The sequence below is a fragment of the Ailuropoda melanoleuca genome, chromosome 13 (assembly GCF_002007445.2).
Source record: "Ailuropoda melanoleuca isolate Jingjing chromosome 13, ASM200744v2, whole genome shotgun sequence".
NCBI lineage: Eukaryota > Metazoa > Chordata > Mammalia > Carnivora > Ursidae > Ailuropoda > Ailuropoda melanoleuca.
The window spans coordinates 26,278,657-26,289,356 of NC_048230.1; the positions used below are offsets into that span (position 1 = coordinate 26,278,657).

General features: G+C 57.5%; 2 protein-coding genes across 6 annotated transcripts; one reads left to right on the forward strand and one right to left on the reverse strand.

Moving 5' to 3' along the window:
* The first annotated feature begins 332 nt into the window (after nt 1-332).
* MLX (MAX dimerization protein MLX) lies at nt 333-5,596 on the forward strand. 5 transcript variants are annotated; one of them, XM_034641815.1, is made up of 8 exons: nt 333-726; nt 1,076-1,112; nt 1,590-1,679; nt 1,954-2,060; nt 2,321-2,420; nt 2,615-2,714; nt 3,074-3,275; nt 4,223-4,427. In XM_034641815.1, the coding sequence occupies exons 1-8, from the start codon at nt 523-525 to the stop codon at nt 4,277-4,279; spliced, it is 897 nt and encodes a 298-aa protein (XP_034497706.1). In that variant the 5' UTR covers nt 333-522; the 3' UTR covers nt 4,280-4,427. The 5 variants fall into 5 exon arrangements, with proteins under 5 accessions (XP_034497706.1, XP_034497705.1, XP_034497707.1 ...); XM_034641814.1 differs by having other exon boundaries at nt 339-564; nt 3,074-3,264; nt 4,223-5,596; XM_002922139.4 differs by having other exon boundaries at nt 378-564.
* Nucleotides 4,922-10,383, reverse strand: PSMC3IP (PSMC3 interacting protein). The gene is made up of 8 exons (XM_034641817.1): nt 9,437-10,383; nt 9,246-9,344; nt 8,967-9,058; nt 6,631-6,742; nt 6,008-6,153; nt 5,857-5,910; nt 5,679-5,738; nt 4,922-5,596 (listed from the first exon to the last, which is right to left on the reverse strand). The coding sequence occupies exons 1-8, from the start codon at nt 9,468-9,470 to the stop codon at nt 5,540-5,542; spliced, it is 654 nt and encodes a 217-aa protein (XP_034497708.1). The 5' UTR covers nt 9,471-10,383; the 3' UTR covers nt 4,922-5,539.
* Nucleotides 10,384-10,700: the final 317 nt, after the last annotated feature.

Here is a 10,700-nt window from a genome sequence, read left to right on the forward strand (position 1 = left end):
TAAAGTAGCATAACTTGGCTAACGGGCTCTCTGAAAGCGTTTCTCCCACTGGTCTCCTGCCAGATGCCTGGCTGCGTGTTGGAGGACCGGCCTCTCGCAAGCCAGGCGGGGCCTCTGCCTTTACGGAGCTGGCAGCCTGGCGGGGTCGGCCCAGGTGGCCAGGCCTGCACCCCGCGGGACGGGTCGCCCGCAGGGTGGGGGTGGGACACGCGTTCCCCGGAGCCGCCTGGGCCCGCGCAGCGCGTGCACACGACTATCGGCGACGAGCCTTTTGAGGGGAACCCATTTTGCAGAATGTGCTTCACGTCGCGGCAGCACCCCGAGGGAAGGCAGAGACGACGTCAGTCTCAGCTCCGACGCCGGCGTCCCCTGTCCACGGTTTCTGCGTTTCCGGGCTGCGCATGCGCGCCCCTCACCCCGCCCTCCGCCTCCCGTTCGTGGGTTGGTGGGTTTGGGTCACGTGGATGCGCCTCGCGGCTGGGGGCCCGCCCGCGGGCTGGTTTCCGGTTCGGTGGGTTGGAGATGACGGAGCCGGGCGCCTCTCCGGACGACCCCTGGGTCAAGGCAAGCCCCGCGGGCGCGCACGCCGGCGAGGGGGGGGCGGGTCGGGCTCGTGCACGTGGGGGGGCCGGAAGACGAGGGGATTCCTTGCAGTCCCCAAAGTTCCCCCCGCCCTCCGGGCCCCGGGGCTGCAGAGAAGACAGCTCTCACCCCGTGCGTGCCAAGGTGGGGAGACAAGTGACGCGTGTGTGCACGAGTGTGAGGGGGCAGGGTTTGGGGGCTGGGGAGGTGCTGGAGCGGGGACGGGGGCAGACGGGATCCTGCGGAGGGGCGGCGTTCCCATGGCCTATCCGCTGTTGGTTCCCGGGTCAGCCCTGCAGTCGCCTGCGCACCCCGGGGGGATGTGTGTGGTGTGTGTGTGCGTTTGTGTGTACGCACGCGCGCGTGGATCCTGCAATTGCCTGCGCACCCTGGGGGGTGGGTGTGGGTAGGGTGTGTGCGCGCGCTTGCAGTGAAAGGAGGTGCGGTCCCCGGGTGAAGGTCTGATGAGCTTCTCCTTTGCTCGGTGCCGCAGGTGGAATATGCCTACAGCGACAACAGCCTGGACCCCGGTGAGTGCCTCCCCCACCGTCTCCAGCTCCCTGGTAACACTCCCGCTGCAGCCGATAGATTCCCGTGGTCTTGCCGGCCACACCTGAGCACAGTCCACTGTCCCTGAACCGAGTTCCTGCCCTGAGACAGTGAGGGAGACGCTGCAGGACAGGGGCAGGAAGCGTAAGGGTACACCTGGTTCCCTCTGCGCTGAAGCAGGGAAGTGATGACAGTAGTAATAGCTAGCGACTCTCACCCTTGTTGTGCCCAGATGCCACTTTGTGAACCACTGCAGGCCCATGGCAGTGTGGACACCAGGGACAGGAGCATTGCAGCACGGCACAACAGGAAGTGGATGACCCAGTATGGGTGGCTTTTGGGTTGAAAGGGAGAGGTCAGCATTTAAGGATCAGGAAGCCATTGTACCCCAGGTGTCTCAGGGTCTAATAGTGTTCCCCTGCCCTACCCCTTAGTGATTGGGACCCTCTCTTTTCCAGGGCTTTTTGTAGAAAGTACCCGAAAGGGGAGTGTAGTGTCCAGAGCTAATAGCATCGGTTCCACCAGTGCCTCTTCCGTCCCCAATACAGGTAGGCAGCAACATGCCCCCACCTGGGGGGGCTCAGATATACCATCATTTTAGTAAATTTCCTAGACAGGAAGCTCCAGGCATCCACGTGGCGGTGCTGGAGGCCTAGTGTTAGACAGAGGTTCTCACCATCTCTCACCTCATCTAGGACATTAGGTTCTTCTGTCCATTTGTCTCTGGGCACCAGGTTTTCCTTCCCCGTTGGGGCAAGGTGGGTTAGCTGGGCCCCACTGGGCCTCAAAATGACCTCTTCCTGCCCCCAACTTTGAGCGTAGATGACGAGGACAGCGATTACCACCACGAGTCCTACAAGGAGTCCTACAAGGACCGGCGGCGGCGAGCACATACGCAGGCTGAGCAGAAGAGGAGGGATGCCATCAAGGTGACTGGGGAGGCCTGCAGCTCAGCCAGCGCAGGAGGCCCCATGTGTTCAGGTTCACTCTGCCCTGACTTCATCAGGCAGCCCCAAGCATCCTTGCGGGCAGCTAATCCAGTCCCTGGACATGAACACTTCCCTCCTTCCAGCACCCCACCCCTTTGAGTTTCAAACATGGAACTCGGTTCTTGGAGAGAAAGCTTGGTGCCAGTGTGCCTTCATCCCTCAGAGTTAAGGAAGCCTTGTTTCCCTTGCTGTCTCCACAGAGAGGCTATGATGACCTTCAGACCATCGTCCCCACCTGCCAGCAGCAGGACTTCTCCATTGGCTCCCAAAAGCTCAGCAAAGCCATCGTTCTACAGAAGAGTATGGCCAGGGAGAGCCCTGGGAGTGGTTGGGGCCTGTGGGGCTATGAAGAGGCCAGAACCTTCTACCCACTCTCGGCCTGGCCCTGGAGGCGTGGTGGCTATGGGAGACTAGGGGAACAGGGGGTGGGGGGGAAGGGGAGACAAAGTCTGCCTTGTCGGTTGAGACTTCCTCTGTGCCCACCCCCACCTCAGCCATTGACTACATCCAGTTTTTGCACAAGGAGAAGAAAAAGCAGGAGGAGGAGGTGTCCATGCTACGCAAGGACGTCACGGCCCTAAAGATCATGAAAGTGTAAGGGGGACGCTGAGCTGGGGGAGCCAGGGATTCTGAGGGGACGCGGGCCGACTTCAGTTCATACCTTCCTCTCGTTCAGAGGCCACATCAGATACTTCAGGACAGATAATACTCTCGCTCCCTTAGGTGGCCACTTAGAGGCAGGACTCTGTACCCCAGCCGTCCCTGACACACAGCAGATGCTCGAAGTGCCTGTGGGATTCGTGAAGGGAGGGGTGGAGAGAGGGGTCACCATTTCTGTCCCAGAAGCAGCACCTGGCTGATGCTGAGTACTTCCCAGCAGCCCCTGCCTGGGGGAGAAGCTTGGGTACCGGGGCTGCTGCAGCACCTGAGCCCTGTCCACTGCTCGTTTTCAGGAACTACGAGCAGATCGTGAAGGCACACCAGGACAACCCCCATGAGGGGGAGGACCAGGTCTCTGACCAGGTCAAGTTCAATGTGTTTCAAGGCATCATGGACTCCCTGTTCCAGTCCTTCAACGCCTCCATCTCCGTGGCCAGCTTCCAGGAGCTGTCAGCCTGTGTCTTCAGCTGGATCGAGGAGCACTGTAAGCCTCAGGTACGGGGTAGCAGTGATCATGGGGTGGGGGTGGGGGGTCCTCTCCCCTCCAATAGGCAGTGGCCCAAGTCCTAATTTGTTCAGAAGGGTAGGGCAGCAGCTTTTAGGTTTTTTGGGGGTGTCCTCCTTCTTTGCTTCCTAGCCCCGATTTTCCTGTTAAGGTTTCATTTGGCAAGACTGATCTGGCACTTAAACTCCGAAAGCCTAGCTCTGGCCTTTTGCAGCCCGCGGGCGGCTGCCCAGTGCATTGCCCTCATCATGGCAGCGGAGGCTCCACACGTTCGGGAAGATTCACTGAAGTAGTTTGCCTGGGGGGTTGTCGTCGTTTGTAACAGGGCAGCGTGCAAATGCTGTCGCACCGAGAGTCTTCTACTTCTGAGGCCTGGTTGCCTCTTCCGAGGCTTGACTTGCATCTGAGAGTCTCACTTCTTTGTTTCCTGACATTTTCTGGAAACGCTTTAAGCATACTGCAAAGCCAAACACTTATGAGCCCGCCACCAAATGGGAACCAAAATGCTGCCGTCCCCATTTCTTGTATTTGCTTTTCCATACAGCCAGCCATGCCTCCATCCCTCCATCCCTCTCCCCATCCTGTTGCAGGGACATTTCAGAGTAAACTGTAGACCACAGTGAGGCCCAGGGGCTCTTTCTGTTGCATTCTAAAGAGCACACCTGGGGCGCCTGGGTGGCGCAGTTGTTGGGCGTCTGCCTTCGGCTCAGGGCGTGATCCCGGCGTTGTGGGATCGAGCCCCACATCAGGCTCCTCGGCTATGAGCCTGCTTCTTCCTCTCCCACTCCCCCTGCTTGTGCTCCCTCTCTCACTGGCTGTCTGTCACATAAATAAATAAAATCTTCAAAAAAAAAAAAAAAAACACACCTGGTCTAGGCTCACATCACCGAGCCTGCACGCTGTCCTCGCCTGAGCATCCCATGTCTCCCTTTGCCAGACGCTGCGGGAGATCGTGGTTGGCGTCCTGCACCAGCTGAAGAACCAGCTGTACTGACCGGTCCTGGAACCGAACCTGCCGAAGAGCCAACGACAGGCCGGAGCCTCCTACTCGGCCACAGAGCCACTGGGCTCCTGAGATTGGACTGCGCCGCTGCGCACAGGTCTGCTGGCTCCCGGTGTTTGGTTCCTCGGTGCCCCCGCGTCCTCAGTGGGGCTGGGGTGTTTGTTTTGTGAAAGCTTTTATTTATTATATTGACCACAAACCTCGAGCCTACTGTCTTTCCCCCTCCCCATGAAAGTCCTCTTGCGGGGGGTCTGCTCTGGGCACCCCCAAAGGCTCCCAGCCTCTCCCCTTCTAAGCCTCAAATTTTTGCTCCTGATTGATTGACACACACCTGGAAGCTACTATTTGCGTTTGGTTTGGTCCCTTGGGCGACATCTGGCCCAAGTTTGGCCATTTTGGCAGTAGTTGGACAGGAAGAAAGGAACGCAGAAATAGTCCCACAGCCATGAAGTGTGACAGGCTGCCCGGTACCTGGGCCAGGGCTGCCAGGATCCTGCCCTCGCCTGCTACTCCATCGCCTCTCCTTCCCCGCTCCAGGTGCTAGAGGGAAGCGGCCTCCCTGTGTGCTCCTGCCCCCTCTGTCCCCACAGCCAGGAGCGCAGCACAGAGAAGTCAAATGTGACACAGCACTACGTATTAAAAGGTTTTTTTAAATTTTCTAAACACCAACAGTGCAATTTTGCTGAAGTTACAATTCTGGAAAATGAACTGGGCCTCACAACCATTCCCAGCCTTCCCGTCAGGTGTATCTGGGTCTCTGCCATCTCCGTGCTGCCTGCATTTCTCCCAGGCCTTGGGACTGGGGTGAAGGGGTAGAGAAGGTATTTAAAGGCCTCCTGGGGTGCAGAGCCCGAAGTCCTGGGTGAGGCCTCGGGCTCCTTGAATGCTGTGTACAGTCGCCTCTCTCTACCCTGTAGCCTTTCTCAGGGTTGACATCTGGGAGGATTGGTTATCCAGAGCAAATTAAGTATTTTTATACCAAATTATATTACAATAAACACTGCCAAGTGCTTTCCTCTGGCGTTGTTCCAAGGTGGAGCATGCAGTTTGGGCACCTGCCATGTGGCCCGTGAAAGCGTGACCATCCGCTGTGGGCTCGCTCACTCCCTGCGCCTGCACTCTGGCTCCTGCCCCCTCCCAGCGGCTCTGCCCAAAGGCAGAAAGCAGCAGGAACAAAAGAAGTCAACGTGAAGGAGGCAGCCAGTGCAGGTGCCATCTCTCTCTCCATCCCCCGTCCTGCTGGAGGAGCCCTCAAGGGTCTGGGAGCTTCACGTTGTAATCTTCATCGGTCTCTATCCCAACTTCCTCCTGGGGTAGGGAGGCAAGGGAATGAGCCCTCTCCCCGGACGGAGCGCCCAAGGGAGCGAGGACGGGAGGGGAAACCACTTACAAAGAACTGCTTCTTGCTTTTGGGGTATCCTTCCAGAATTGCATCAGACAGCTCTGTCGCCTGACAAGAAACAAACCCGCCCCCTTTCAGGTGGGCAGCCCGGCCTGGGGGATCCATGCTCTCGGGCAGTGGTCTCTCCTGGCCTTTCTCAGGGCCTGCCGGGAGCACACGCACTCACCATCCTCTTCCGCTTCCTCCACTCCCTGCAGTACTTCTGCCGGTCTCTGTGCACCTGCACAGGGAAACAGCCGCCTCTAGCCCGCTCAGCCCCACAGCTGCTGCCGGGGGCAAGCCGCCCTCCCCCGCTGCTGCCCGCCCCCCCACCTCACCTGCTCTTTCTCTTCTGGAGTCACGTGGTTGGTGGCTGCTTTTATATTCTTCAGTCTCTCTCTGTAGCCATCACATTCCTTCTTCAAGTCCTGGATCTCTTTCTGCATCTCCGGTGTGGTCAGGGCACTGGTTAAGTCCTTCAGTTCTGAAACCATAGCTCTCCGAGGTCACTTCCTACCCCTGAGGTGGGAGACTGGGCCGCTGCCTTGCTCTACTACACACAGGGTCCAAAATGAGGTCCATATTCTGGAAACGCTCAGCAGAGATGAAGGCTTACAGAATTACTAGCTTATTCTAGTTTTCTTTCCTTCTCCATCTACCAGCAGTGGTAAAGTGAGGCTGAACAGACTGTTCCCTGTAGCCAGTTAAAGCAGCAGGCACAGAGGGAGTGTGGGCACAGCTCACTGATAGCGTTAGGAAAGCAATGTGTGTCTTGCTCACTTACATTCAAAAGCCATTCATTAGCTGGTCTCTGTCTCTTTTCATACGATGCCAGAGGCAGCCCAGCAGAGACTCAATGCCACAAGACAACACTACAGCTGGCAAACCATTCACTCCGTACTTCCTGACCTCTAGACTGACCCTGACCCTCGGGGCCCCTTCGGGGACTGCCCAGTCCTACCCGCCTCCATGTGGCGGCAGCTCTGCTGTAAGCTCTGCACCTTAGCAGCAAGGGCCACGATCTGGGCATCCAGGCCTTGGAGGTCAGCATCACTCACCATGGCAAACTGGTCCTGCCGGAAGTGAGAGGAAAAACAGAAGGGGGCTGATGTGAGGCACAAGAGGGGAAGCTACATGTGGGGGCGGGGGGCAGCATCACACACACAAGAACGTGGGGCTCCCCAACCCTCCAGAGGGCCGGGGAGAACAGGGGAGGGTCCTGTGAGAAACCACTCGGTTTAGTCCTCATCCTAACTAACAACAAGGTACAAACAAGAAGTTAAAACCCGGGGGCGCCTGGGTGGCACAGCGGTTAGGCATCTGCCTTCGGCTCAGGGCGTGATCCTGGCGTTACGGGATCGAGCCCCACATCAGGGCTCTTCCTCTGGGAGCCTGCTTCTTCCTCTCCCACTTCCCCTGCTTGTGTTCCCTCTCTCGTTGGCTGTCTCTATCTCTGTCGAATAAATAAATAAAATCTTTAAAAAAAAAAAAAAAGTTAAAACCCGATGCCTGTCCTCCAGGGGCTTCAAGGCTGGCAGGATACTGAACAGGGCGGAGATCTCAGTTCAGTGGTAAAACCGCTCACTAGGCTAAAGGAGTAAAGGAACATTCTTCCCAAGGTAGGGATACCTAAATTACACATTCCCACAACAGGACGAACCGGGACAGGTAGGGGCATAGGGGGCAGTACTGAAGGAACTCGTACTGGTACAAGTGTGAGAAGCCCATCCCATGACACCAGCTGCTACCAAGGACAGCGCTGGGGCTCAGTGGGGGTTTTGTCCGCGGTGAGGAGGAGCAGGTTAGGAAGAACAGGAACGCCAGCGTGGGCGGCGTGGTCTCTACATTAAGGCAAGGCAAACCTTCAGAGCAGCAGGCCGCAAACTACAGCCTGCGCGCTAGATCCCGCCAGATCCAGAGTTTGGAAAACAACTTGACTGAAACACAGCCACGCCCACTCGTTTCCGTCCTGTCTCAGGCGGCTTTTGCTCTCCATCTGCGGACACGAGTGGTCCTGGCGGCTGCGTAGCTGTGACAAGAGGCCATTTGGCCGACAAAGTGCAAAAATATTAACGGTCTGGCCCCTCACAGAAGAAAATCTGCAAAATTCTCCCTTAGGGAATCTTCCTTAGAGTCATCACATAATGAAACCCATTTTAGGAAAATTAGCCTTGATGGTGGTTTGGTTCAGTTAAACTAATATTCCGTGTCTACCAGATGTTAGATAATGGGGCGGGGGGCTGCTGAGCAAAGGACTACGAGTGAGAAGTGGGGCCTGCAGTCTAGTGAGGAGACGAGTAGAAAGACAACCCCAGTACAGCCTCCCGCAGAGAGGTGAGCGCCTGAAGAAGAGGCGATTCGAGAATTCAGGGAAGGTGCCTGGAGAGGGTAATGCCTGAGGGGAATCCGAAAGGATGAGGAAGAGTTCGAGGAGCAAAGAGGCAGGAGAGGAAGAAGGGACTTTAAAGCTCCAGGCAGAGGAAGGACACAGGAGTGACCATCTAAATGGTCTAGTACTGGTGAGCGGACCTGAAGGGAGAGGAGAGGCAGGCGGCCTGGGGCCGAGTCTCCAAGTACCTTCTCCCTGTTCCAGGGAACGCTAGAGTTCGAAGTCGGGCAACCGCCCTCGATGAGCTCTACGGACCATTCCGGCTGCAGTGTTTAAGCTGTCTGAGGCCAGCCGACGGCAGGAGGGCGTCAGGAGGGTGTCGGGAGATGCGCCGCGCAGGGAGAGGAGGGGGCGGGGTCAGGAAGGGGGCAAGCCAACAGGGCACGAGGTAAGAGACGAGGGGCTCCCCGGTGTCTGGGTTGGGTGAAGAGTGACTCCACCGAGGGAGAAGCAGGTAAGAGAAGCCCATTTAGAGGAGATGAGGCATTCTACTTCAGCAATATTGACTCAGAAAGGTCTGGAAGGCATCCAGGTGGTGATCTGGCCCAGAGACACAAAATTAGTGTTATCTGTGTTGGGAGTGAGGGGTGGGGACAGAGAATATTTGGGCAGCTGGTGGTTCTCATCTAGATGACTGGGAAAAAGAAACTTCCAAGCGGGAACGGATCTTGGCAGCAGCAATTTTCTGTCATCTATCACGTCCCGAATCTGGAAGTCTCATTAAGTCTGGATCACAGCAAGGGGAGAACCCGCTTTGATTTAAAGGGTGCCTGGGGCCCTTTGCATGGCGTAAGACAGGTGAGTTTCATGGGGTGCCTCAAATTCTCCGGAAGAGAGTTCATTCTAGAGACGGATTCACCTAATGTCGGGGTCTCACACGGGCGATGATCTGCACAGGTTTCCCTCACCTGGTCCGCGAAATAGATCTTCTGCTTGCCGTACGTCTTCTCTTTGATTTTGCCTTGTTGGGCCAGCTGCTCCAGCGCCTTCACCACCGCCGGGGGGGGGGGGGCGGCAATCAGAGAAATGGCTTCGCGGTCCAGGGAGCGGGAATTTCAGCCCGAAACCGGGAAGAGCCCGACGAGCTTCCGGAAGCCCAAGGCTAGAATGGCAGCCTCGAGAGGGCAGCACCCCAGACGGATTCCAGGGGCCCCACGGGGAGGAATCCCAGGAGAGGGTCCTCACCGCCTTGCCCAGTCCGTGCTCCCGCTGCAGGTTCCCGAACACGTCCTGGGCGCTGTAGGGCCGGTTCTGGTCCTGCAGGTACCTCAGGAGGATCCCGGGGGCTACGAAGAGACGGGGCAGCGGTGGGAGTCACTCAACCGACCCCTCGCCCGCCCCCCGCCTGGGTCTCCCCCGCGCCCACGGTCCCGTTTACCTCCCGCCGCGGCCTCCGCCCGGCCTTTACTCATGGCCTTTCCCGCCGCCAGCTCGGAAAACCGGACGTTGCAGTTGCTCGGGGCAACGGCTGCTTCCGGCGACGAGAAGGGCGGGCCGCAAAAGGTGATTGGCGGAAGGGGAAGTCTTCGCGAGGCACAAAGCGACCCTTCCCGAGCGCCGTAGTGCAGTCGAACCCGGAGCAGGGCGCCGGTCCCCAGGGTCTCAGCGGCGGAGGCGGGGCGCTAGCTCGGGACCGCTCCCCCCGCACCCTCCCGCTCCGGGAGTGAACCACTCCTTGAAGTTTCGAAACCCACTTCCAGCGGCGGCTGAGCGCTCGACCGTGAGCTGGGACGGTGTTCCAAGGGGGAGAAAGCTTAGGATCACCTCCCGCAGGGCTAGCGACTTGCTCAAGGTCACAGGGTCACTTACCCCCAGGAACGTGTCCTATCCCACAGCTCAATGTTCTTTTTGTCGGTCAACCTCATTTGTAAAATAGGAACAAGAGGTACTAGCAGGAGGGTGGTTGGGGAGACACGAGAATGCGTGAAAGCCCTGCAAGCGTGGCGCTACCCTTACTTGCCGGTTGCCGAGCCTTGCACGCAGGGGGCGCTCAACACGTGCTGTGCTTTGGACGCCGAGGAAAGGCAGGGTTGGGAGGGGGCTACTGTTAAGCCACAAAGCTTGTAGAAAAGTTTCCTGTTGGCCGAGTTGATCTTATGGCAGCACCTGGCAGGTGTTTTCCACTCCTGCCCACAGTGGCCAATGGGACGAAGCCTGAAATAAGTGTTTCTAGTTTCTGAGGTCAGTTGAAGGCCAAAGAGCAGCTGTCCCTGCAGCTTAACCCAGAGGAGGAGCATGGTGCTTTTTAAAACCTTGTTACCTAAAGTCTCATTAGCCTTTGAAGCACGCACTTGTCTTCACACGCTAGGGAGCAATATTAAGAAAAATGGGGACGCCTGGGTGGCTCATTTGGTTGGGTGTCTGCCTTTGGCTCAGGTCGTGATCCCGGGCTCCTTGCTCAGCAGGGAGCCTGCTTCTCCCTCTGATAAATCTTTTTTAAAAAATTAAAAATGATGGGACTGCAGGCTGGATGCCAGCCAAGAGTGCCAGTTGTGCTGTCTGGGCTCTCCTGGGGAGGGGAAGTGGCCTCATATGTGGTGATTGTTCTGACCATCACAAAGGTCACAAATAGGGACTGGCAGGTGGGTCTCTCACACCGTGCTTCCTCTTCTGAGGCTGTCACCTCAGATTAATCACATCTC